Below are 27,425 nucleotides of genomic sequence, written 5' to 3'. Positions count from 1 at the left end.
GTACATCATATAGCTCTTTCAGTGAAGAACGTGATTAGAAAAATCTCCTTCTCAGTCATTGTCTTAAAACATGTTTATTTGACCCTTGATACTGATACTTTGGCCTGTGTGGTCGACATTCTGATTGGCTCTCTTACACCACATTGTAACCCTCCTTCCATTTGCTGGGGTCAGAAACCTAATTACAGTTCCCTTGCTGCCAGGCTATCAATATCTTCCACCAGTCAGATGCCTATGCACAGGATCTGGAAAGTAGAAGAGGCGGCAGTTGTTGCTGAGAAGCAAGCGTCTGCAGTGGCAAAGCTCCACACTCCACTGTCTGGGCTCCATTTTCTGGGCATGAAGTAGTTGTGGCAGAAGCAGCATCTGTAACAACAGTACTACAAGGAGTTCTCTGGCCTCCAGATTGTAAGAAAATCTGTAGGTAAGTTATTGAAGTTGAAAAAACAGTTTAGCAAGGTTGCTGGACAAAGTAAAACAAAAAAATATTGATTGTGTTTCTATATATCAACAACGCAAAATAAAAATATGACTTACCATAGCATCAAAATATTAAGCACTTAGGAATAAGTCTAACAAATGATGTGCAAGATGTTTATGCAGAAAGGATAAAACACAGTTGAGAGAACTGAAGAAGACATAAGTAAATGTTAAGATAGTTGTAGTTTGGAAGACTCACTTTTGCATTAATACTCTCCAAGTTGTTCTAGATATTCAATGAAATATCACTCAAAATCCCTATCTTCAGTTGTTTTTCTTTAAGAGAATAATGAGCTGACACTAAGATGTATGTGGAACTGCAGAAGGTCAAAAATGGCTAAGACATTCTTGAAAAGAACAAGGTGGGAAATTTTGCTCTTTCAGTTGTCAAGACTTCTTTAAAACCTGAGAATGTTATTGACACAGGAGAGGTAAGTGGGACAATGAAATAGTATCCAAAGCCCAGAAGGAAGCCCACAGGCATATGAACATGGGATTTGTGGCAGAGATGCTGCTGCAGTGCAGGGAGGGAAGGACAGTCATTTCAGCAGGTGCTGCTGGAGCAGCCGCGTGGACCTGTGCGGGGCAGAGAAAGTGGTGTCAATTTTATAACACAGCAGAAACAATCTCAGGTGGATGTGAGCTGAAATGTGAAAGTAAACCAAAAATGTCTTCAGCAGTTAGTAATATAGGGTGATACTCATACATATGAGTTCAAGTTGAGAAAATATTTCTTTATATGGAGACATACAAAACACCATAAACGAAATTAAGTTCTTAATTTAGACAAAATAAGTTCTTAAAACTTTTCATCAAAAGGCTCCATTAACAATGAAAAATGAAACCACAGAGTAGGAGAACAACTATTAAAGAATAAAAAGTCAGAAAAACCAGTAGAAAAACAGGCTAAGAACCACAAACAGGTACTTCATCAAAGAAGAAATCCAAATGACCTATAAATGTAGGAAAAGGGGCTCAACCTTATTAGTCATAGGGTAGGGCAAATTAAAATTGCAGTGAGGTAGTGTATACCTGCAAGAATGGTTACGTGAAAACTGAAGATGTGGGGGAATCAGCTTTCCCGCTGCTTGGGGTGTGAATCGGCGGTAGAACCACTTTGGAAACGACATTGTCCACTTTGTTGGAGCTGAACATCCTCCGGTGGCCCGGTAATTCTATTCTTACATATATTCTACATGATTGAAAGCACGTGGGAACATAAGCATGTTTGTCACATAAGACTGGTCATAGCCGCCTTATTTATAATAGTCCCAAACCAACAATGACACCGATGTCTGTCAGCTGCAGAACAGATAAATTTAGTAATGGAATAAATAATTGCAACTACATGCAGCAACATGAATAAATCTCACAAATACACTGTTGAGCAAAAAAAGCCAGACACAAGAATAAATGCTGTATGTTTCCATTCATATTAAATTCAAAAGAGGCAATCTAAAGATGGTGTTTAGGAATGCATACTTAGGTGGTGAAACCCTAAAGAAAAGCAAAGAAGTGATTTCCTGTAGCGAGTAGTTAGATGGGGGAGGCGGAGCTGTGGCGGGAAGAGGGTGCAGAGGGCTTGGCCGCTGGCACCATTCCCTCGCTAGTGTTCACATGATACAACTTACTAGACTGTACACATATGTATGTATTTTCATATCATGTGTGGTCTATTTCATAGTAAGAAATTTTAAAGAATATGTGAATTTGAAGAACCAAAGTGAAACTTCTAGACATGAAAAAATGTAGCTGTTGAAACAAAGTCAGTAGGTCCTCTTCCTTTGCGCCTTCCCTTCCTAAACCACTCAGTCCAGAGCCGTTGGGTGGGGCTGAAAGCCTGCAGGGTGAGGTGGAGCAGTGGGGGACCGACACACCCAAAGCACTGATAGAAGCAGGAAGCTGGCATGTGCTCCTGTTCCTACTGTTGTCACTACTATAGCTGTTACAAAGGAGAGGGTGGGAGACGGGGCACGGGCTGCCTCTGTATCCTGAGTCACATAGGGACCTCACCAATGATTCCAACCGCATCGGAGGCTTTACTCACTTTGTGTCCACAGCTTCTTGCTTCAAGTGTAAAACACATAGCATTTATTTTCTGCCTTGGGGCTTCCTGTGCCCTAGATGAGACACCAATGGAAGCCCGCCTGAAACACCCACGTGCACAGCCTAGAAGTGGGGCAGGTGTCACCTGCAGCAACCCTCAGCCAGTGGGGGATGGAACCAGTGGGTAAACGCTTCTCACTATCGGTCCTCAAGTGGACAATTCTGAGAGACATCTTCACTCCCCAGAAGGTTCCAGTGGGATCCAGCCCCAGTTGCCTGCAGTAGTGCCCAACTCAACAAACACCCTCATACTGGCTTTTCTCCAGTCCCTTGTGCTCTTCCCATGGGTCACCTCCCAAATAAATTATTTGCACAGAAAAGCCTTATCTCAGTCTCTGCTTTCTGGGCTAGCCTATGATAAAGCAGAAGGCCCTAGGAAGCAGCCCTGTAAAGTGGAAGTACTGCCTGGATGGATGGCAACAAGGACTCTGCTGATGGCGGTAAGGAGGGTGGTGGTCACCCTTACCTGCCACAGCTTCGCAACTCCTAAGACTTTCTCCGACAGTGGGGAAGGAGCAAGAGGTAGAAAGTGAAGCACCATGTTTTGCAGTAGTTGTAACACTGGAAAGGCATGGGACACTGGTAGTTATATGAACTGTGGCGTTGGTTGGCTTCTACTAACTACTTTAGATGCTTTGCAAGGAGAAAATGAGACACGGCTGACTGAGGGTATGCTGTGAGACCAGAAGCACTCTGGCTTCGGAGGGCATTAGAATCAAATCCAGTGTCTGCTGTGTTTGCTGAGTTGCTGGCCCCTCCGCACGCATTGTGTTGGCTGCTGCTTCTGTTTCATGCTCTCTGGTCCCTCCCTCCTCCCTGGGATCACCTCGCATATGAAGTGCCTGCGCCCAAGTCTTTGTCTTCAGGAGGGAGCTCAGATTAAGACCGAAGAAGAAGCCGGTGGTGGCCAAGTCACCAAGTTTGCAACCTCAAAGACTTAAAAGGATTCTAAGGGGAGCAGTCAATTACTATGTCTCAGAGGAAGATCATACTACAAATAGCTAGCCTTTTTTGAGTCCTTATGAGATACCTGGCCCTGTTCCAAGCTCTTTACATATATTACCTGAGTTAATTCTCATCAGCAGCTCCATGATGTGGGTATTTTCCCTCCCCCTCCCACCCACCACCTAATGAAGCTGAAGCCCAGAGAGGTTAAGTTTCCCAGAGTCACACAGCATGTGACTGAGCCTGGGTTTAGCTCGGTCTGTCTACTCCACAGCCTCCACTCTCTGGATCTACTGATTTCCTCCAAATAAAAATAAAGGGGGAAATCATGCTCATGAATGCTGCTTTATGGCTACAAAACCCTCAAATTCGCCTGTGTGTACAGCATCCCCTCCCACTTGAACAGGCATTCCCGTGGCCAGTACTTCTGCTGTTATTTGCAGATTTAATTCCCAGTTCAACCACTTAACCAAGCTGTGGCTGACCTTGTGTAACTATCCCATCTGAGGCTAAGTCTCTTTATCTGTCAAGCAATAGTATTGGCCTTGTAGGATGTTATGCAGAATTATTGTCTAACAGCTGGTAGATATTTTTCTAGTCAGGGGTCCATTGTTGAGAACAATTGAGACTGAGGGTCAAGCAAACCCCAAAGAAAAAGTGAAGCAGAAAAATTTTAATCAAGTTGTTTTGTTTGTCTGGAACCCTAGAAATGGCTCTTGGTTTTTTACTGGACTTCACTTACAACTCCTAGGATGAGGTTCAACCCAGAATCATTGCATCCCCTGTGGTGGGCTGGATGGTGGCTCCCCAAAATGTATAACTCCTGGGACCTGTGAATGTCACCTTATTTTGAAATAGGGTCTTTGCAGATGTAATGAAGTTAGGGATCTCAAGGTGAGGCTATCCTGGATTATCTGGGTGGTTTCTAAGTCCAATGACCCATGTTCCTGGAGAGAGAAAGGCAGAGGGAGATAAGGCCAGATGGGAAGACAGAGGCAGAGGTTGGAAAGATGCTGCCACAAACCAAGAAACACCAGAAGCTGGAAGAGGCAAAGAAGGATCTTCCCCTGCAGCCTTTGGAGAGAGCTGACACCTTGAGTTTGGATTTCTGGCCTCCAGAACTGTGAGAAAATGAATTTCTGTTGTTTTAAGCTGCCAGTGGTAATTTGTTACACAGCCCTAGGGAAAAAATCCATTCTCCCTTCTCCCCCAGAATACTGTTGTCACTGCAAAATGCTGGTAGGAAATCATGACATTAGCTAAATCTTGAGGACTGAGAAAGTCCATGAAGACCAATATAAATATTGATTGCAGCCTCCCAAAAGTGGAGAGCGAATTTAAATGGTATTGAATAATTAAATGTGTACTTGCTCAGTAAACTTGCCTTCCTCTCGTGGTGACTGCAGGTACTTACTCTTCAGAGACATTTTCCATTGTCACCAATTTTTGCTTTAGAATTTAGACGTGGTTATTGCTTTGTGTTTTGCTTTTGAACTTTCAACGGGCAGAGGATGGGGAAACCAGAAAGGTGATCATTGTAATGCTTCCAGGATGCACTTATGAAGAGCACAGTGGTCTAACAATTATTCAGTTTTAAATGGTATGGAAATGGGGAGAGTGGTCCATGCCTAAAAAGAGCTGATGCATTTAAAAACTGTCACCTGTCAGTATCCCACCTGACAAAACTTGTCTGATGACAGGATTGGATGTGCCCAAGTGAGTCAAAGGAATAGTGTTTAATCATGCAAAACAGTGATTCACTTCAGGTACCAAGCGACACATTTTTAAGTGTCAATCAAGTTTGCCTTTTTTTCACATAAATCAGCTTTAAAAAAAGCATCTTACCCTGAGATGTAATTTGTATCTTTACATTTCAGAAGATGACTTCAGAATAGACATATCCAGTTTTATAATCATTACAGGCTCCTGAAATACAAAAGAGAAAATAATTCAGTGAATTTAGGATATATGATCATAGATTTTCCTTAAACCTATTTTAGTAGCTGGATGGCCTGACAAAACCAAGCAAAACTGTTTTATCCTGGACTACATCAAATAATTTATTCTTGAAAATGGTTTAGAAGTGCCCCTGCATCCTCCCCTGTGGACCTTTCGTGTAATTCTTCCCCTGTCACAACCTTCCCTCCTCCACACCCACCCATCTGTTAGGAGCTGTGGTACTTGGTTTCCTGGGGTGTGCATGTGGCCCCATCACCCCATCCTTGGGATCCTAAAGCCTTGGAGTATGGTGGCTTCACAGGAACCACTGTCTCATTTTGATATTATCTCTCATCCTAAACTGTAGCTTACCATGATCTCCTGGTGCCACCTGCTGGAACATGGGGGTGGCATAATGTATCTCCTGAGAGTGTCCAGCTCCTAGGTAAAAGACAAGGAACAATTATTGGGCCTGTAATCTGAATCTCTGAGCACTTGAGGGGAGTGGCTTAGCCAGCCACCCTCACAATGGCATGTGGCCTCTGGACTTTGCAGAGGGCACTTACCGTCTTGGGTTGTGGAAACCCACTGCCTTGGTTCCAAGCCTGGCACAGATTCCTCCTCTGTAAAACAGGAACGATGTTAAACTGGGAGTCAGTGGTGTTCATTAGACAGGGCGGGTGAATTGCTGAAATGTGGCTGGTGCTCAGTCAGTGCTGGCCGGGATTGTTCTTGCTGGCCAAGGCCCTGGGTCGGCTTACCGTAAAGCAGCAAAGGATGCCTGCTTTAAGAGGTGATCATAAAAGGTTTTGGAACACAGTGCAGTTTATTCTGAACGGATATAAAAAAAATCTCCAAGATACATTGTTAAGGGAAAAAAAAAGTCTATAGTGGTGTACCTGCGATATGCTGCCCTTGCTCTCATTTGTTTATGTGCTAATATATGCAAAGAATATCTGAGGGAGGATTTAAAAAACTGGTTGCTGCCCCCTGGGAAGTGGGACTGGGCATCAGGGGTGGGAGGGAGACACTATACTCTATTCCTTTTCCTTTGCTTTTTTACCCATGTGTCTGTATGACTGCAAAAAAAAAGAAAAGACAAAAACATAAAACCAACCAATCAAAATACCCAACATAGTTCCCTTACCTGCTTGATTTGCACAGGCATTTGCATATATTCCAACTTCCATGGGCATGTTTCCATAGTCTTTGGGTGCCTTATCTCTCATGGTTTTTCCTATATAAATTGGTGCAGAGTCATTAAATTAAACCACTTCAGCCACATTTTTCTTATCTCCTCTGCCAAGGAGCAGAATCCCCCAAAGTTCTGAAACAAACTTTATCTAATGTAGGAAAACCCTGGACTCAGCCAGGAGTCCATAGCACCTGCTTCTCCAAGCCAAAATCTCTTCTGATTTATTTTCCTGGCTCTGTGAGTAACATTTTTTGCCTAGCAAATTATGCTTTAGATGGTCAGACACACATTTTATTTCCTTTGCTGAAAAGTACAGTCTGTAAAAAGCTTTGTAATATCTGCAAGCAATAGTAAATTACCTGGCTGAGTTCTCTTTGGCTCTGGCCAGTAATCAAAAATACTAATTCCACTTTTTCAAGACCCTGGGTTTTTGGAGGAAGTGGAGACTTGCGTTTAAAAACGTGTAAGATGTATAAATGCTGACATCTATTTCAAGTTTTGTGTCAACGGAGTCCCTGACTTCTCTGAATTATAACTCTCTAGAGATGGAGGGAAGCATAGGAGCCTAACATTTATTACTTAGTTCTTTCTCCAGTTGTGCAGTACCTCCCATGGCCCCATTATATAGGTCAGAACACTGAGGCCCTGGCAAGTGAAGGTGCCTGCCCAGTCCCCCTCAGCTCTCTGGTAAGTGCTGGTAACTGTCTTTTGTGCACATCTTGGTATCCCTCCATTCTTGTGTGCCAAGTGAAAAGGCCATGTTGAAATCTTAACTACAGGTGGTCCTAAAAGGTGAAGGGTGACAAGCAGTAGCTGGGGTGTGATGTAGCACGTAAGCTGGGGCGAGGAGAAATGATGCCCATTTGTCTTCATGTACTGAGCTTCCTGAGTGACAGGCCAGTGAGGATGCTGAAAAATACTTGGCAAAGCTCTTGGTTTTAAGAGCTGGCAATCAGGATCCACTACATCATTTGCAGGACCCAGTGCAAAGCAAAAATGCAGGGCCTAGACTTGTTTACTCACAAAAGCAAAAAACGGTAGAAGCAACCCAAGGTTCCACTGACCGATGAATGGGTAAACAAAGTGTGTATACCTATGTATCTATCTATAATGGAGTATTCTTTAGCTTTAAAAAGGAAATTCTGATGAATGCGCGACATGAATGGACCTTGAAGACATTATACCCAGTGAAGAAGCCAGTTACAAAAGGATAAATTCTGTATGATTCCATTTATATGAGGTCCCAGAGTAATCAAATTCATAGAAAGTAGAGGGGTGGTTGCCAGAGGTTGAGGGAGAGGGAAATGAACTGGGAGTTGGTGTTTAATGGGCGCAGAGTTCCAGTTTTGCAAGATGAGAAAAGTCCTGTGGGTGGATGGCAGTGACCGATGCACAGTAATGAGAATGTTCCTGATGCTGCTGAACTATGTACTTGACAGTGGTTAAAATGGTCAATTTTATTGTTAAGTGTACTTTACCGCAATTAAAAAAACAATTTTAAAGAGAGTAAAAAAATTACTAAGAATTTCAAGACAGTGACAGCAGAGCATTACCCAGGCATGCGGGGCCCTTAGCACGGGGCCTATGTGAGCACAGGCATGTCCCAGGAGCAATCTGAGTAAGGAAGGCTTCACCCCCGCAGGGCGAGCTCTCCCACTCGGGGCCAACACAGGAAGCCTATTTCATTTATCTTGCCCTTTCCCATCTCCTCCCTTTCCATTTTACTCACATCCTGTTTCTGATTGCCCTTTCCCTTCTTTCTCACCATCTCCCCTGCCGTCTTATGTCCAAAACCTATGGAAAACAATGGAAAAGCTCCTCAACAACTTACTTGCTTTATACTTAGGTAGTATCCACAGTGCCAGAATTAGGATCATTACTATTAGCACCAGTAATAACCCTGGAAGCAGTAGCTGCAGGCAGAAAGGACAGCTGTCTCTGCCTGCAAGAAGAAGCATTCACCGGTCACCACACAGCCTTCTTTTCCAATGACACTGAGCTGTGAATGTTCTGGCAAGAACAGTCACAACCCTTCCCAGTTAACCAGTATACTGTTCATCCCGGCCCTGTACTGCTGTAGACACCTGCAACTCTTGAGAGTTAATTTGTTAGTCGGTGATCTTAAAGTCATGACCAAGTACATCTTCCACAAGGGGTCATACAAGGAAAAGAGAAGCAGCACAACACCTAACAGACTGATTCCTGGCAACATCACTAGGCTCAGAAGCCTCAGAATGGCCTGGCTATTTACTGGGCCCTTAGTCATGTTGGCATGATTTATGTCACCCAGACAGCTACTATTTATTATTAACTACCTGCCAGACACTGTGTTAAGCACTTTATATGTGTGGCCTCATTTATCTTATTGGTATTATTCTCATTTCACAAATGACTAAAGTAGGGCCCAGAGTAGTTAAGTGATTTTCCTAAGGTCACACAGCTAGTAAATGGAAGGGCTGTGATTTGTAAGCAAAAGCCTGACTCTGGAGCCTGATTCTGGGGCCTGACTCTGACAAGGTACCTCACTTGTTAGAATTTCCTGAACACCAGGGTGTGGGCTCTGAGGATGAAGCCAGGTGAAGGGTTCAATGCCCAAGCATGCCTGTTGCCTTTGCTAAGCTACTTCATTCTGACTTCCTCCCAACTCAACAAATGTCCCTTCATAAGGACCTGGGAGGCCAGGTTTGAATCTAGAGTTCTCAGATTCCTCGGAGTTCTGTGCCAGACCACGGCAGTGCTGGGAGAGCCGACCCTGGCCCCAGCCCAGCCCCTTCCCACTCAGGCTCTCACTGCACCCTGGGGGCCTTGTATCCATGTGGACCCCCAACCTGCACATTAAAGTGCCACCCACACCCTACAAACAGCTCCCTTGGTTTGGTTCAGGAATGTCCATATCCACACTGTGGTCTACCCTTGGGAGTATGAACTGGGAAAGAGGCTTGTGTGATCTCAGGAAGGTGGGTTCCGATCTGATTGGTTGGGGAATTTGGGTCTAGTTGTGGTAGAGACCCAGAGTGTGATATAGAAAAGTGAGGTATAGGGTCCAGGTAGGCACATTCCCACATCCCCCAGACTCCTCAGCCTATGGGAAAGTGCATGGCCAAGAGCAGCACCCTCCAAAACCCAGGACTGGGACAGGGACCCTTCTCACCCCAAGCTAAGGGTAGTACTGGAAGTCTAGACTCATCAAACATTAGCCGTGGGTCAACAAACAGCCAAGTGGGTGGGCACGGATGTTAGAGGTCAATGAAAGAACAAAAGAAAATCAAGAGACCCAGTAACTCCAAGAGACATCCCAATTCTAATGTGGTTGCTTGGAACCTGGTCAGTGGAAGGTCAGGTCAGGAAGTCTCACTACCTGCCCCAGCTTCTAGGCCTTTCTATGTTTTAATGTGGCAGAAGCCACCCCTTCAGAGTTTATGTGAACCCTACCAAAAGAAAGGTATTTGGAAGCAGGTGGCCAAAGTGGGAAGTGGGTGGGCAGAGGAGTAGTTGCAGTTTCTGGAAGCACATCCAGACCCTATTGAAAGAGGTCAAGTAGCCCTTACCTGTTGAGGGTGTGGTGAAGCATGGTTGACTGTATTTTGCATGGCCAAGCAATCTGTTTTTAGCTTTACACCTATATTCTTCCCCTTTTCCAGTGTCCTTCTTGGTTAGGTGAAATTCAGCAGGCTCCCTTACAGACTTGGAAATAGCTGGTGATACGGCAATGTCTTTTTCAAAGAAAGTATAATCGATGGGCAGAGAACCATTAAATGAGATGCAACGTAGTGTTATATTTCGATCTGTTTGTACTTGCACGACATTAATGCTCAGCACTGGTGTGGTCACTGGGTCTAGAAAAAGGAAAGTGTTAAGGGATTAGCAGAGTGGGTTCACTTAGTCTACACACTTGGATTGAATCCCTGCTCTATTCCCATCTGTGGACCCAAAGGTGAATGACACCCTTCTCGAGAAGCCAAGAAGCTCGCAGCCTAGTGGGAAAGGCCAGTGGGTATGCAAACCCCATGCAGTGTGACATGAGCCAGATGCTGAGAAAGGCAGAGAGAGGAGGGCACCTCTCTGCTTTGAGGAATCAGAGGGCAAGCTAGCCTTTCATCAGAATTCACAATCTATTGTTGATAATAGGTATACTTTGCCAAAGATCCAGTTCCAAGTATGTGGTTGAGAGGTTCTTTTATTCCCATTTCTTAGAAGGTTAGTTTTTTTTTTAATCAAAGAAATCTAAAAATATCTTTTCTAACTGTATTTTCATTTATAGAACTTAGCTGTACAATGATCTTCCACTTCCTCCTAAAAGCAAGAAGTAACCCTGATAAGTAGATTCAAAAGAACTCAACAGGAAATGTGTGGGTCTGGGAGGCTGTCATACCCCTTTTGTCATACCCTATTTTGAGGGGAATCCAGCTATATGACTTATTATAAAGTTTATTAGTAAAAACAGTAGTACAGGAGAGGATAGTTGTTCAGTATCCATCATTTGCCAGGCTCACTACCACAGTATCTCATTTGACTTCACAACAGCACTGCAAGGTGAAGAGCATCACACCATTCCACAGATGAGCCAGCTGCCACAGATGAGAAGTTTGCCCAAGGTTGCACAGTCAGTAAATGGCAGAGCCAGGGCCAAGTCCCAAGCAGATGCCTTTTTTTTCTTTTAACCATATCAATTTGGCACAGAAACAATGAGATTACAGGGACCAAAGTATAAGCAAAATCAAGGGAAGTCATTGAGTCTCCTTGCTCTGCCCCTTCCCTGAGCAGGAATCCCTGGGGCTGCATCCTGGCCAGAGTGGCGCCCAGTGAGAGTGGCCTCATCACATCATTGGGAATGGCACCAACAGGACGTTCTTCCTATGGACTGAGATCGGCTGACAGGAAGGAGGAGTTGAAACATTCACGAAGAAGCAGAGAGCATGGACTCCTCTCTGAGATGGGATGATTCAGTCTTGGCCAATCATTGCTATCAAAAGTGACCGGAAAGATGTATACTTACTCAAAAGTTTGTAGAAGGACTGGTAAAGGACATCACATATCACAGTGGTCAGGGTAAGGGAGCTGCTACGCTTCAGTAATCCAATTACATTTTTAAAAATGTCAAGGTGTCCTGTAAGGCTCATTCAGGTACCTTCGTCCCCATAAGACCTTTCCTAAATCCTCCAGACAGAAGTGCTTCCTCCTCCTCTAGCCCTCGGTCCCATCCTCACATTACTTTTTCTACCTCTTATTACATGATCCACTTGGATGTCTCATGGTCTCCTCGAATGTAACCTGTTTGAAACTAAACTCTAGTTAATCTGCTAGTTAATGAATCAGTCAGTAGGTAAACATACATTGAAATCCTGTTCTTTACAAAAAAGTTTAATTTTTTCATTTGTTCTTTCACTTTATTGTAAGAACAGTTAATATGAGATCTGCTTAAATTTCTAAGTGCACAACACAGTATTGTTAACTAGGCACAGTGTTGTAGAGCAAGATCTCTAGAACTTATTCATCTTGCATAATTAAACTTTTTACCTAATGAATAACTCCCCATTCCTCCATTTCCCGCTCTCAGTAAGCGGTACCGCTCCTCGTCAGCTGATCGTATTGGTATCTGGACGTCATTCTTGATTCCTTCCTCACCTTCACTACCTGTGGTTCCAAATCTAATCATCTAATAAGTCCTGTTGTTTCTTCCTCCACAGTATATTTTGAATCCATCCACTTCTGTCCATCCCCACCGCTGTTTGTCTCCTGGATGACTGTAAGAGCCTCCCAACTAATCCCCAACTGTACTCTTGTCCTGTCCCACCTAGAATGAATTAACTTTGAAGATGATCAATTGCATCATAGGCCCTGCCGGACTTGGTGCCGCCCCCCTCTACTCTCACCTGGGGTTACCCTCCCTCATCTGGCCTGCAGCCATACCATCCTCCCATTAGATCCTTCCCAACCATCCAAGCTCTTTCCCTGTTTGGAGCCCTGCACAGGCTATCGCCCTTTGACTAGAGCCTCTTTCCCTGTCTTGCCAGACTCCTTTCATCCTTCAGGGCTCTGTACTTAAAAGTCATCCCTTTGAAAGGCCTCCCCTAACTACCTACCTAAGTAGATCCCTTCCCCATCCCCTGCTTCTTTCCATCACTGTGCTGGTTTCTTTTTCTTTATAACAAATTAACACAGTTTGTGATTATGGTTTTATTTGTTTGGGTACTTGGGTTTTGTGTGTTCCTGGCTAGAGTGTAAAGTCTGCCACGGCAGGAACTGATGCACATCCAGGGCTTGGCTTATCTGGATGCTGACACGTATGTGATGAGTGAGGGAATCAGTGACTAATGCATCTCTGTCCATGGCTCATCCCCCTCACTGGGTTGTGGACAAGATCATGTCTCGTCATCACAACCTCAGCAGCACCCAATAAAACCATTTGCACAGGCTAGGCTCTCAATAGATGCCTATTACTCTGGCCTAAAGGAAGATGATGCAGTTTTATAATCTATCAGAACAGCTCTACAGGACAATGTAATTACTACAAGAAATTGTGGGAAACTTGTGTATGTTCTCAGAAGGCAGATGTGGGAGGCTTTTGTTCATACCTGTGGGACAGAAGCTCAGGAAATGAAGACTTGGGGTTTGTTAATCAGCTGATTTAAGGTGTCAGCCCTCAAGTTCATAACCCACCTAAGACTGGGCTTGTTCTTTGCAGGAGTGTGGGCTCCTATTATTCAAATACAGGAAAACCCACACCAATGGGAGAATTACTCAAATACAGGAAACCTACACCAATGGACCTGCCATCTTTTCTCACACTGAACCTCAGTGATTTGAAAGTGCCTTCCTTGGCCAAGTAATTGCCTACCCTCTTCACCCATTACACCCACTGTGGACTGAGATTCTCAGCCAAGAATGTTAGGGTTGTACTGCCTATCTTCTCAATGCATATTTTAATAATCAAGGACTAGAGGTTATCTAAGGTATATCCAAATGGAATATACAAGTTGCACAGGAAGCTAGTGGCACACATTTTCTGATGCTCATTTCCATTACTCTTTCTGCAATACCAAGCTGCCCCAGCCAGGAGGACTCTGACCACCAGAGAATATTATCAGTTAGCGTACTGCCCTCACATTGTCCACCATGTTTGCAGGGGTTCCCCCTTCTTCACATTTCTTTTACAATTATGGCTTCTGTTGAGTTTGTGTTCAGAATTGTCCTAAGATGGTTGTTTTTAACCTGGATCCCCTAAAGGCTTATGCAGAAATTTGCATCTGTAGTTTCATGAGCACTTCTCTGGAAAGGTATCTACTGCTATCATTTGATTGTTAAGATGATTAAAACCTAAAAAGCTAAGTACCATGGACCTAGAGCAGAGGTGTAATGGAAATGTTCTATGCTTGCATTCTCTAATACAGTAGCCACCAACCACCTGTGGGTCACTGAACCCTCATTGACTAATGAGACTGAGGGGCTGAATTTTTAAATTTCATCTAATTTTAATTAAACAAGCATGTGGAGCTAATGGCTATCATACTGGAGAGCATAGACCTAGAGAATCACTCAAAAATTTTATCAGTATGTTGGGGTTCTTATGTTTAGAAGACTCCAGGTACAGTGTACATGCATTAAAACCCTATCACCTTCTCCCAGGAGGCCATTATCAAGGTCACCTTCCTAGATAAGGCTATAAATGCTAGGTTGTGAGAGGTTTGGAGTGGGGAGATGGAAGAGAAAAACATAGAAGTAATAAGATGTGATTGGACAGGAAGACTGCTGGCCAGTGGGGTACCTGATGGGTGGTCACTGCAAAGGGGATAAAGTGGGGAAGGCCTGAGGCTTTTGTAGGGTCCAACAATGGTCGTAAGACTTCTTACTTGGATCTTCAGAGAAAAAGTCATTTTTGCCTATGTATGAGACTCCTAGAGTAATGCCTCTAAAAAAGATCTCAACAATTTTCCAAATTGTTCATATAAGGCTTTTTGTCTACAGCAAATATTATTATTATCTGAACTAGCCAAAGTCTTTGGAAGAGAAAGTGAAATGTAATTACCAAGAATAAAGATCTCAGTGACTTATCCTGCAGGCTCTTAAGTGAATGTTTACAAAGGGAATGGAGAGCCTTATCATAGAAGAATCCCATAAATGCTGGGGCCCCCGAGTAACAAGTGCTCTACTTACCAATAAATGTGAAGCTGAACTCGCGACTGTATGTTGAACAGTTAGAAACTTGGGTTTTGCATTTGTAGGGGCCCAAATCGTAGGCTTCTGAGATACTTAGGTTAAAAATAATGGGTTCACCTTTTCCCTCCCGGGTTTCCAGGTGTTTCATATGCCGAAACAAAGAATAGGTGATCTGTGGTGATTTGTTGTGGTTGGAACAAATTAGAGATACATTTTGACCCTTCATGACTGCATTCATTTTTGACTCCAAACGTGGAGAAGGGAATTCTGGAGAACAAAATAACACAAGAAAAAGTCCTTGTTAACAACTCCTGACAATAACTAAGCGGTCTTCTGGCCACATTTGTGGGTCAAGGTAGTGGAGACACTCTGTTCCTGGCAAACTTTCCTAAGGGGGCAACAACAGGCTGACCAGTGTGCCAGGAAGCTTCAGCACCTACAGAAGCCCCTCCCAGTGGGCAAAAAAAAATTTTTTTTTTATATACAATCTTATATTGGTTTCAAGTAGACCACACAGTGGTTCAGCAGGTACCCATATTATTAACTTCTCACCCCGATTACTACTATCTGTCAACAAAGGAAGATGTTACAGAATCATTGGCTATATTCTCCGTGCTGTACTACTATCCCCATGACCAACCTACATTACGATTGAGAATTTTTGTGACCCTTTATCCCCCTCACCATCCCAACCCCTCCCCTATGGTAACCACTAGTCCCTTCTCGGTGTCTATGAGTCCACTGCTGCTTTGTTCATTCTGTTTTGCTTTGTTTTTATATTCCACAAATAGGTGAAATCATATGGTATATGTCTTTCTCTAACTGGCTTATTTCACTGATCATAATACCCTCTAGATTCATCCATGTTGTTACAAATGGCAGGATTTCTTTTCTTTCTATGCCTGGATAATATTTCATTGTATATATTTGCCACATCATCTTTGTCCATTCATCTATTCATGGACACTTAGTTTACTTCCCTATCTTGGCTATGGTAAATAATGCAGCAATAAACATAGGGGTGCATACATCTTTTCAGACCAGGGATTTTGTTTTCTTCAGGTAAATTCCTAGAAATGGGATTGCTGGGTCAAATGGTATTTCTATTTTTAGTTTTTTGAGGAACCTCCATACTGCTTTCCACAATAGCTGCACCAATTGACATTCCCACCAACAGTGTAGGAGGGCTCCCATTTCTCCACATTCTCACCAGCACTTGTAATTTCTTGTCTTTTGGATAGCGGACATTCTGACTGGTGTGAAGTGATATCTTATTGTGGTTTTGATTTGCATTTCCCTGATGATTAGCGATGTGGAGCATCTTTCCATCTGCCTCTTGGCCATCTGTATTTCTTCATTGGAGAAATGTTCAGGCTCTCTGCCCATTTTTTAAATCAGGTTACTTGTTTTTTTAGTGTTGAGGCATAGGAACTCTATATATTTTGAATGTTAATCCCTGATCCATTAAATTGTTTACATATATATTCTCCCATACTCTAAGTTGCCGGTTTGTTCTGCTGATGGTGTCCTTTGATTCTTAGTTTAATGTAGTCCCATTTGTTCATTTTTTATTTTGTTTTCCTTTCCCGAGGAGATGTGTCCAGGAAAAAATTGCTCATATTTATGTTTGAGAGATTTTTGCCTATGTTTTCTTCTGAGATTTTTATGGTTTCATGTCTTATATTCAGGTCTTTGATCCATTTTGAATTTACTTTTGTGTATGGAGTTAGGCAGTAATCCAGTTTCATTCTCTTGCATGTTGCTGTCCAGTTTTCCCAACACCAGATATTGAAGAAGCTGTCTTTTCCCCACTGTATATTCATGGCTCCTTTATTGTATATTAATTGACCACATATGAGTGGGTTTACATCTGGGCTCTGTATTCTGTTCCATTGATCTGTGGGTCTATTCTTGTGTCGGTACCATACTGTTTTGATTACTGTAGCTTTGTAATATAGCTTGGAGTCAGTGTAATTTCCCAGCTTTGTTCTTTATCAGGATTGCTTTTGCTATTCAGGATTGTTTGTGGGCCCATATGAATTTTAGAGCTATCTGTTCTAGTTCACTGAGTAATGCTGTTGGAATTTTGATAAGGATTGCATTGAATCTAAATTGGGCAGGATGGCTATTTTGACAATATTAATTTTTCCTATCCATGAGCACAGGCTAGATTTCCCTTTGGGTCTTTAATTTCTCTCATGAGTGTCTTACAGTTTTAAGAGTAAAGGTCTCTCACTTCCTTGGTTAGGTTATTTCTTAGGTATTTTTTTCTTTTTGATGCAATTATAAATGGAATTGTTTTCCTGATTTCTCTTTCTGCTAGTTCATTGTTAGTGTATAGGAACACAACAGATTTCTGCATATTAATTTTGGTTTCCTACAACTTTTCTGAATCTAGTTATTAGTTCTAATAGTTTTTTGGTGGAGTATTTAGGGTTTTCTAAGTATAATATCATGTAATCTGCAAATAGTGACAGTTTAACTTCTTCCTTACTAATCTAGATGCCTTTCATCTCTTTGGGTTTTCTGATTGCTGTGGCTAGGACCTGTAGTACTATGTTGAATAAAAGTGGTGAGAGTGGACATCCTTGACTTGTTCCTGAAAACTTTGAGCTTTTCACCATTAAGTATGATGTTGGCTGTGTGTTTGTCATATATGACCTTTACTATGTTGAGGTACATACAGTCTGCATCCATTTTTTGAGAGTTTTTATCATGAATGGGTATTGAATTTTGTCAAATGCTTTTTCAGCATCTACTGAGATGATCATGTGGTTTTTATCCTTCTTTTTGTTAATGTGCTGTATGATATTAATTGATTTACAAATATTATGCCATCTTTGCATCCTTGGAATATATCACACTTGGTTGTGATGGATGATCCTTTTTATGTATTTTTGAATTCAATTTGCTATAATATTTTGTTGAGGATTTTTACACCGATGTTCATCAGGGATACTGGTCTATAGTTTTCTTTTTTTGTAGTGTCTTTGCCAGGTATTAGAGTGATGCTAGTCTCATAGAATGAGTTTGGAATTATTCCCTCCTCTTCTACTTTTTGGAATACTTTAAGAAGGATGGGTATTAGCTCTCCTTTAAATGTGTGGTATAATTCAGCTGTGAAGTCATCTGTACCTGGACTTTTGTTTGTTGGGATTTTTTTATTATCAATTCGACTTCATTGCTGGTGATTGATCTGTTTAGATTTTCTGTTTCTTCCTGGCTCAGTCTTGGGAAGTTGTATTTTTCTAGGAATTTGTCTATTTCACCCAGATTGTCCAGTTTATTGGCATATAATTTTTCATAGTATTCTCTAATAATTATTTGTATTTCTGTGGTATCCACTGTGACTATTACTTCTTCATTTCTGGTTTTGTTTATTTGTGTACTCTCTCTTTTTTTCTTGGTAAGTCTGGCTAAAGGTTTATCTGTTTTGTTTTGTTTTTTTCTCAAAGAAACAGCTCTTAGTTTTATTAACTTTTTCTATTGCTTTATTCTTCCCTATATCACTTATTTCTGCTATGATCTTTATTATGTCCCTCCTTTTACTGACTTTGGGTTTCATTTGTTATTTTTCTAGTTTATTTAATTGTGAATTTAGAGTGTTTATTTGGTATTTTTCTTATTTCTTGAGGTAGGCCTGTATTGCTATGTACTTCCCTCTTAGAACAGCCTTTATAGTGTCCCACAAATATAGGACTGTTGTATTTTTTTTTTCATTTGTCTCTGTGTATTGCTTGATTTCTAATTTGGTCATTGATCAATTGATTATTTAGAATCATGTTGTTCAGCCTCTTTGTGTTTGTAGGCTTGTTTTATTTGTGTAATTTATTTCTAGTTTCATACCATTGTGATCTGAGAAGTTGCTTGATGCAATTTCAATCTTTTTAAAATTTTTGAGGCCCTTTTTGTGATCTAGTATGTGTCTATTCTGAAGAACGTTCCATGTACACTTGAGAAAAATGTGTATCCTGCTGCTTTGGGGTGGAGTATTATGTAGATATATGTTAGTCCATCTGGTCTAATGTACTGTTCAGTGCCTCTGTTTATTTTCTGTCTGGTTGATCTGTTAATGTGAGTGATATGTTAAAGTCTCCTAAAATGAGGGTGTTGTAATCTATTTCCCCCTTTAATTATGTTAGTATTTGTTTTACATATGTAGGTGCTCCTATGTTGGGTGCATAGATATTTATAATGGTTTTATCTTCTTGTTGGACTGACCCCTTTATCATTATGTAATGTCCTTCTTTGTTCCTTGTTTCTTTGTATTGAAATCTATTTTGTCTGATATAAGTACTGCTACTCCTACTTTTTTCTCCCTATTGTTTGCATGAAATATCTTCTTCCATCCCTTCACTTTAGTCTGTGTATGTCTTTGTGTTTGTAGACAGCATATAGATATCTTGTTGCTTTATCTGTTCTGCCACTCTGTGTCTTTTGATTAGTGCATTCAGTCCATTTACATTTAAGGTAATTATTGATAGGTATGCACTTATTGCCATTTTATTAATTTTTTTCTGCTTGTTTTATAGCTCCTCTCTGTTCCTTTCTTTCTCTCTTATAGCCATCTCTTCTTATTTGATGCTATTCTTTAGTATTGTGGTTGGGCTTCTATTTTTTTTGAATTAAGTTATCATTTATAGATAATCTTATGCTCAGATTTCACATGAGCAACATTGTGGTTACTACAGCCCCCTATTATTAAGTCCCTACCATATACTCCATTACAGTCACTGTCCATCAGCATAGTAGCGTTTCTCTTTTATAATTATTTTTGGATTTATCATAGGCTTTAGGTTTGTGGTTACCAAAGTTTTAAGGATAGCTTCCTGACTATAGAACAGTCTATATTAAGTTGCTGATTACTCTATTTCCAACACAATCTTAAAGTACTTTTTTTCTTCTTCCTCCTCCACACTTTATGTATTAGATGTCGTAATCAGTACTTTTTGTGTATCCCTTGATTGATTTTGTGTATAGTTGGTTTTGGTACTTTGGTTTTGTTTTAATTTTTTACTTGCTTAGTAGTTAGTTGGCCTACTACCTTTACTGTGGGTTTAATTTCACTGGTGAAAGCTAGCATTACGAACATTTCTATCTACATCAGTTGTATCAGTCCCTTTAACATATCCTATAATGCTGGTTTTGTTGTTATAAATTATTTGAGCCTCTGTTTATCTGGAAATTGTTTAATCCCTGCTTAAAATTTAAATGATAATCTTGCTGAGTAGAGGATTCTTGGTTGAAGGTCCTTCTGTTTCAGTACATAAATATTTCATGTCACTCCCTTCAGGCCTGTAAAGTTTTCTCTGAGAAGTCTGCTGATAATCTGATGGGGTTTCCCTTATAAATAATCTTTTTTCTCTCTCTGGCTGCTTTCAATACTCTCTCTTTATCCTTAATCTTTGCCTATTTAATTATTGTATATCTTGGTGGTGTCTTCCTGGGATTCCTTTTGTTAGGCACTCTCTGCACTTCCATGACCTGAATGTCTATTTCCTTCCCCAGATTGGGGGATTTTTCTACAATTATTTCCTCAAAGAGACTTTCTATCCCTTTGTCTCTCTCTTCTCCTTCTGGTACCCCTATTATGTGAACATTGTTTCATTTGGATTGGTCACACAGCTCTCTTATCATTCTTTCATTCCTAGAGATCCTTTTCTCTCTCTGTTCCTCAGCTTTGTTGTATTCCTGTTATCTAATTTCCATCTCATTGATTGTCTCTTCTGCTTGTAGAAATCTATTATTCATTCCTTCCATTGTATGTTTTATTTCAGTTACTATATTCTTTAGCTCTTGTATCTTTCTGTTGAAGTTCTCCCTGAGATCTTTAATACATTTTTGCAGAACAAAGAGCTTGTTTATGACTGTTCTTTTGAAATCTTTATCAAGAAGATTGATGATCTCCATTTCATTTAGCCCTTTTTCTGGTGTCTTAGCCTGTAGTTTTTGTTTGGATATTCCTCTATCTCCTCATTTTGTCAGGGTTTCTGTGTTTCTTCCTTTGTATTAGATGGATCTATGCTTCCTGGTCTAGACAGTAATGGCTTTATGAAGAAGGTGTCCTGTGGTGCCCAGAAGCTGAGAACTCTTTCCTCTCCAATGCCTGGTTCTCCTTTGCTGGGGAACCCCAGTTGCTGTGGGTGGGCAATGGGCAGGGTCGCCTTTGTGCCTGTATGCTGACAATGGTTTATCTCAGTCTGCTGAGGCCAGCGGTTGCCTCAGCCAGGCCTATGTGATCTGCTGGGATCATTATGGGTGGCATCACCCTCTGCCTGCCCTGCAGTGGTGGCAGGACTGCTAGGTTAGCAGGATGGGTGGGATGGTCGCACAGCAAGTTGCACAATGGCAGGCTGCGTGGGGCAAGGCGTGAGAAGTAGTGGCAAATTGCATGCAGGGGTGGCACACAGACGCACTGAGGCAGGGAGTCTGGTGATGGGAAGCTGTGCTGCGGTGTAGGCAGCTAGTTGCACTGGGACAGTGCCCAGCTATTGCAGCAAGTTGTGGGGATACCCCCTAGCAGCAGAGAGGTGCATAGCACTGGGGTTGGCCACCCCTAGGGAAGAAGGAGGTGCTCCTGCAGGCACCCCCCAAGTTGGGCTGAAATGGTTGTAAAAGCTGTGAGAGTCTCCCTCTGCCCACCAGGCAGCAAAGTCCAATGCTGCTGGGTTGAGTTGGCTGGAGTGTTGGTGGTGCACAGGGAAGTGCCTCAGGGCTGAGCCACCAGTGAGGGCAACAGAATGCCGGGGGCTCCTGAGAGTGCCTGACCTTTGGGCCAAGGGAGGCCTATGGAGGTATCCTGCACCTGCCCTTTCTCCTACAGAGATAGCTCAGTTCACCCTTCGCCCTCTGGCTCCCCTCCTACTGCTGGCAAGTCTTTCAAACTGCTACCTCTCTGTTGGGTCTCAGAGAGAACAGCGGAGCTTGCCTGTGCTCGGCAAGTGGCTGGTATCCCCGCCTTCCAGAGTGTTCCAACTGTCCCTGGTGTCCAGTCCCACTGATCAGCAGAACCCAATGCAGTGTGCACTCACGTTCCTGGAGCAGACCTCCAGGGCCACGTGTAGAGAGTTCCTGGGTGCCTATCCCCATCCTGCTCTGTTCCTCTTCCTCCCACCTGTGCGCTGGGATGGGGAAGGGCTGGGTTCCCCGCTTGGTTGTGGCTCTGTCACTTCACCCTTTTCTGTGTGGTCTTCTCCTCTTCCTGAGGTGTAGATGGATGGTACATTCTGCGGTCTTCGGTTCGTTTTCAGGTTTAGTTGTATTTGCCGTAGTTGCTTCCTTGGTGTGTGTGTGGGAGGAGGTTTCCATCTTGCCTTCCTACTCTTCCATCTTCTAGACTGTGAAGTGGACTCCTAAGACTGTCTGTGCTGACTTAGAAATATTAAAGCTCCAGTTCTGTGACCAAACATTATATCTGGTGGCTTGTTTTTTCCATTATTAATTTTAAATACCTGATTTTGGAAAACTTCCAAAATAACAGTGGAGAAGGGAGTATAATGATCTGGCATGGGCCTATCACCCAGCTTCAGCAATTAGCAATTCATGGTGGGTAATTCCTGTTGCATCTGCCTCTACCTGCTTCCATTATTTCAAAGCACATCATCCCAGACTACATGGTATTCATCGGCAAATTTCAGTATTGAGAAAGAGAAAAGCAGTCCCTGACAGTTGGGAACTGACCTGGCTAGGAACTAACGTGTCAGTCACAGCTAGAACACCAATGCCAGACACGGCTACTCTATGACCCTGTTGGACTGAGACAGAAAAAAGAGACATCTGAACACACTTAAAGACATGAACATTGTCCAAACCTCAAAAATGGCCAACCACCCCCCTAAGCCGGTTAACATGAGTGACTGCTGCTTCTTTATCAGTCACAGCTTTAGCTTTGCTCTGTTCAACTTGCCCTTTAAGGGACAACTCCTAAGATACCCAATCATATCATCATTCCCACTTCCTAAAATAATCCGATCCAGAGTAAAGCCTGTTGTTTTGAATCTTTCTCCAAATCACCTAAGTCCAAATCTTATTATGAGACCTTTCTAACAGCCTTTTGCTGAGACTTCCCACGGTTCCCATGGTATGCATTTTCTCTCATTGCCACAAGTCCAAAAAAACCCAACTTTGTTCAACTCTGCATGTGTCCCTGGTGATCTTTAGCTGGAGGGCACTGATCGTTTGTATCTCTAAAAGACAAGGATTCTTTTGTAAACATAGTGATACCATTGTCAGACCTAAAAATTAACAGCATTTAAAAAATATCAGATATCTAGTTAGTGTTCAAATTTTCTCAATCGTGTGAGTTTTTAAAGTAGGATTCAAAATGTGTATTATTAGTTGGTATGTTTCTAATGCCTTTTTTAATCTATAGACATTTCTCTTTTTTCCCCCCTGTAATTTATTTGTTGAAGATAGCAAATTGTTCTGTAGTGTTTTCCATGGTGTGGGCTCTGTTGATCACATTCGCATGGTATCTTTTACCATGTTACTCTGTCCCCTCTCCAGAGGCTTTCTGAAATTCAGATTAGGTTTTATTTAGCAAGAATGCATCATAGGGGGTAGTGTGTACTTCTCTTTTTGTTTTTTGGTAGGCTTTGACAATAATCACTTTGAAGCATTATTTTATAAGAGGTTGCAAAATGGTGGCATACTAATTCTGTTATTACTTCTTCATTTTTATCTGAAATAGTTCTATAAAGAGAAATACCATTGTCAATTCTTTGGTTGCACTGAGGTACAGTTTGCATGGAAAATGCAAAGTAAAGGCTTAGTTTTCACCCCTTATTGACCAGGTTTGAAAATAATGAGTTGGTTTCCTAGCATCTTATGTCAATGAGATATTTTTCTTTTATTGTTGTTATTTTTTAGTTGAAGATCATTATTGACTCATTGTTTAAACATATTTGATATGTTTCAATCCACTGCAATTATTATTCTTCTTGTGCCATTTTTTTGACCATGGGAAGCACCTCTAAACCAGCTCCTGAGTCCTGTTGATATAATCCCAGGAGTCTTTGATAGCTCATGTGTTTGTATTTTATTTTAAGATGCCAAGGAAAAAAATAATGCTCACCAGAATCTCCAATGTAAAAAAATAAAATCATGAAATATTTAAGAGAAACAGTGGGAAATGTTTTTATATCACCCCTTAGGGAAAGGTCTTCCAAGTAAGACACAAAAACTAGGAGCCATAAAGAAATGATTGAAAGATTGACTACCTTAAAACTTAAAGCTTCTCTATGGCAAAATTTTTAAGTGACTACCTAGAAGAAAATACTTAAAATGTAATTGAAAGCAAAGGATTCTTAACATGTGTGTGTATATATATGGTAGCAAATTAATAAGAAAAAGACAATCAAATAAATGGGCAAATGATATGAATAGGTAATTTCCAGAAGAAGAAATGCAGATGGCCATTATATAATGCTAAGGCCAATGGATGGCTTGGGAAGAGGAGGGGTTCAGACCCCTCAAAAATGCCATCAACCTCCCTCCCACTCTTTGATCTGGACAATTAACATTCTCTCAGTTTTATGTAAACTCAGCTTCCAGATGAGCCCTTTTCCTCTCTTTCCAACCAGATAGTCATCCCTAATTTCCTCTGTAAAGGAATGCAGGAGTTCTCATGGTCAGTAAACATGAAAAAGATGCTCAACCTCACAAGTGATGAGGCAACTACAAATTAAAACAACACTGAGATATTTTTTTTACTTATCAGATTGGCACAAATTTAAAGCAGATTGTATCCAGTGTTGGAGGGAGGGTGGGAAACTCACACACACCATTAAGAGTGGTCACTGCTGGTGGCCGTGTACAGGTTCCGCATGTTGGGAGGGCACTGTAACAGTATCTGGAACAATTCAAGTATATGTGCCCTTTGATGCAATTTCACCTCAGGGTTTTGTCCTGCAGAGACGTTCTCACCCTGTGGTGTCCACCAGCATGTTTTGTACACGGATGTTTATTGCAGTGTTATTTACATCACAAAAAAGAAATGGAACAATCAGTAAGGGGATGGTTAAATGAATTATGGTTGAGTCACATTATGAAATGCCATGCAGTTGTTGAAAAAAAGGAACTAAACCTACATCTACTTAAGAAGGTATCTGTGACATGCTGTTATCTAAAAAAAGGACAAGTCACGGAAGAGTTGTTTATTAAGATGTCGAATAGAAAATGACTGTTAGTGGTTGCTTCTGGAAGTGGAGAGGCAAGAGGGCTTGGAGGGGACATAACAGAGCTTCACATTTTATATAATAACAGTAACAACCTGGGCTACCTTTTATTGCCGGCTCACCATGCACGGGGCACATTGAACAGGGACATGGCTTGTCTCACTCAGTCCTCACAACTACCTTCCCAGGTAGGTGCTTTTATTATCCCCCCACCCTCCACAGAGGAAATAAAATAAGTTTAAAGTCATTGCAGCATGTGCCCAGGCTGCCAGCTGGAAAATGGTAGAACCCCGGTTAGGACCATAGCACCGGTTTGCCGAACTATGAGATAACAAACTGCCTCCTGATATAGATTGTTACGTGTCAGTTGAATTATTTTACAATGATTGTTTGATTTTCTAATTAAAAAACAACAACAGAGAAAGAAAGAAACATTGTAAGAACAGTCTCCATATTTTTTCTCAGCCTCAGAAAAGACACTCCAACTCCCTCCCCAAAGCAGTTCACTTTAAGCAGTAGGTAATCGAAGAGACTACTCTGGTTATTTCTAAAAGCATTGAAAAAATTACTCATGTATGACCATGTTTACAGCTCATCATCTCCATCATTTCAATGAAAACAGAAGAGAAATGCAAATGAAACTTACCACTTGTTTCTCCCTCACAAGCCAGGGCAGCGTTTTGAGCTGAAAGAGAGAAGGAACATGAAAAAAACTCTTTTCCACATCATATTCTGATTTGGAGAGTCAAACCTCAAAACGGCAAGTAAGGCTTACATATGAGAGAAGAAGAAATGCACCAGAAGAACAGTTTGTTCAAACGGCTCCACATTCTCCCGAGTGAGATCGGAGAGGAGGGCCAAGGCGGCGTGGTGGCACCATAGCAGTGAGTCATTTGCACTTCCTCCTTTTGGACTCAAGTTAAAGAAATCGGAGTTGTCTGGACATTTTGACACGTGACTGGTTGGTTTGACCCGACTGTGTTCTTTATGAATTCTTGTAAGAAGAGAGAGATGTGATTGGTTGCCCCTGAGTCAGGCTGGCTGGGGAGTTGGACAGTGGGAAAAAGAAAGAGAAAAATTTGACTGCGATATTGTCTTTGCATACACCACCTGATCAGCCCATCTCAAAAGAATTTAGTGGAAATGTGAGAAGCAAATACTGTCTGTCTACAGCAGACAAACACGCCTCAGAAATGACTGCTTGTGTTAAATGCTGATTGCTAGGCCCTATGCTAGACTTACAGAGAAAGCAAACTTGGGACTCTGAGTTTTACCAAAGGCCCCGGCAGTCTCAGAGCCTCCGAGTTCCCCGAGTGCCTGCAATACACTTCCACCTGATCCAGAATGCCCCCCGCTCTGTGAGAAAGAATTAAAGCCTCAGATTCTGGTGTCAAGTGGGAAGTGGGGAATTGTGGGGATCTTCCCCAATAGAGGCAGCTGTGACCCAGCCACGCCACTTGGGTTACTGATTTCTTATTGCCAATACAGAGCCTACCGTGTAGGTCTTGCACTTTGCTGTGGACAGTTGGTCTCTGTCAGGAAGCCAGTTCCCTGCCCATGTACAGGTTCTTCTGGGCCCAACCTTCAGTAGTAACTCACTCCAGATGCGCCTTGCTTGGGCTCGCCAGGTCCCATCCTGTGATGGTCACTCATTCCTGTCCCACACCTAGCCACTACAGGGATCTGAGCAGAGCCGGGGCCTGCTGCCATCACCCCCACTTCCTCCCTGCCTGGCCACCACCATCTGGAAGCAAACCATCCTGTCTAACCCTCAGCTCATTAAAGGCCTTTATTCCCTTCTGACCGTCAGTCATAGTTACTTCTCAGACACCTACTCTTCTGAAGAAGGAGGCACTTGGTGGTTGACGGTGATTTCCATACTGTGGCAGTGGTGGTGATTTCTCTCACTAAAGACAGAGGGAAAAAGTTCCACAAGTTTAATCTCTGGTCAGATGATCCTCAATGCCAGAGTTTCTGCTAAAGGGAATTGAAGGTTTTGCAGACATTACCATTTTGATACTTTCCCCACCAGCACCCATTGCCTGGGCAGAGGATGGGGCTGATCCCTGAGAACTGTCCCTTAGAAAAGGGGCCTCTCAGAAAAGCTGACGTGTCAGGTATTTCCCTGTATGGAACGCTCAGCTGGGGCAGGAAGTTTGCAGACCGCAGCTTGCAGCTCGACAGGGGAAGTGCTACTTACAGCTGTAAACAAATGTTGGCCGCTGGGAGCACTTCAGCGAGGCCCGAGAAAAGTAATGTATTTTGTCAGTGGTTACACAATACATCAGAAGTGAAATCTCAAATGGAAAAAGAAAAAATTCATCCAAGAGCCTGGAACATTTACTAACAGTAAACTTGGTATATTCCTTCTGTTGTCTAAGAGCTTTACACTGGGGTCACTGCTCAGGAACTACATCATGTGAATGGAT

At 42.1% G+C, this 27,425-nt stretch overlaps 1 protein-coding gene across 5 annotated transcripts; it reads right to left on the bottom strand.

Annotated features, from left to right (window-relative positions):
- Positions 1-58: 58 nt before the first annotated feature.
- MILR1 (mast cell immunoglobulin like receptor 1) lies at positions 59-25,990 on the bottom strand. 5 transcript variants are annotated; one of them, XR_012130842.1, is made up of 11 exons: positions 25,772-25,990; positions 25,643-25,681; positions 14,819-15,088; positions 10,213-10,500; positions 8,496-8,606; positions 6,617-6,706; positions 6,036-6,092; positions 5,842-5,910; positions 5,377-5,457; positions 1,513-1,672; positions 59-366 (listed from the first exon to the last, which is right to left on the bottom strand). XR_012130842.1 is itself a non-coding variant. In XM_073235793.1 (10 exons), exons 1-9 carry the CDS (start codon positions 25,887-25,889, stop codon positions 5,405-5,407), a joined length of 1,095 nt encoding a protein of 364 aa, XP_073091894.1. In that variant the 5' UTR covers positions 25,890-25,989; the 3' UTR covers positions 59-380; positions 5,377-5,404. The 5 variants fall into 5 exon arrangements, 4 of the variants coding, with proteins under 4 accessions (XP_073091894.1, XP_073091893.1, XP_017504464.3 ...); XM_073235793.1 differs by lacking the exon at positions 1,513-1,672 and having other exon boundaries at positions 59-380; positions 25,772-25,989; XM_073235792.1 differs by lacking the exon at positions 1,513-1,672 and having other exon boundaries at positions 25,772-25,985.
- Positions 25,991-27,425: the final 1,435 nt, after the last annotated feature.

This window comes from Manis javanica, chromosome 4 (assembly GCF_040802235.1).
Source record: "Manis javanica isolate MJ-LG chromosome 4, MJ_LKY, whole genome shotgun sequence".
Lineage (NCBI taxonomy): Eukaryota > Metazoa > Chordata > Mammalia > Pholidota > Manidae > Manis > Manis javanica.
This window is presented reverse-complemented; position numbering and strand designations above follow the sequence as displayed.

Coding starts and splice junctions, on each gene's coding strand:
- MILR1 (XM_073235793.1), bottom strand. CDS start 25,889: ATGACTCACTGCTATGGTGCCACCACGCCGCCTTGGCCCTCCTCTCCG. Junction 10,501..14,818: donor GTTCAGCTTCACATTTATTG/GTAAGTAGAGCA, acceptor TCCTTTTTCTAG/ACCCAGTGACCACACCAGTG. Junction 5,911..6,035: donor GGTTTCCACAACCCAAGACG/GTAAGTGCCCTC, acceptor TCTTTTACCTAG/GAGCTGGACACTCTCAGGAG.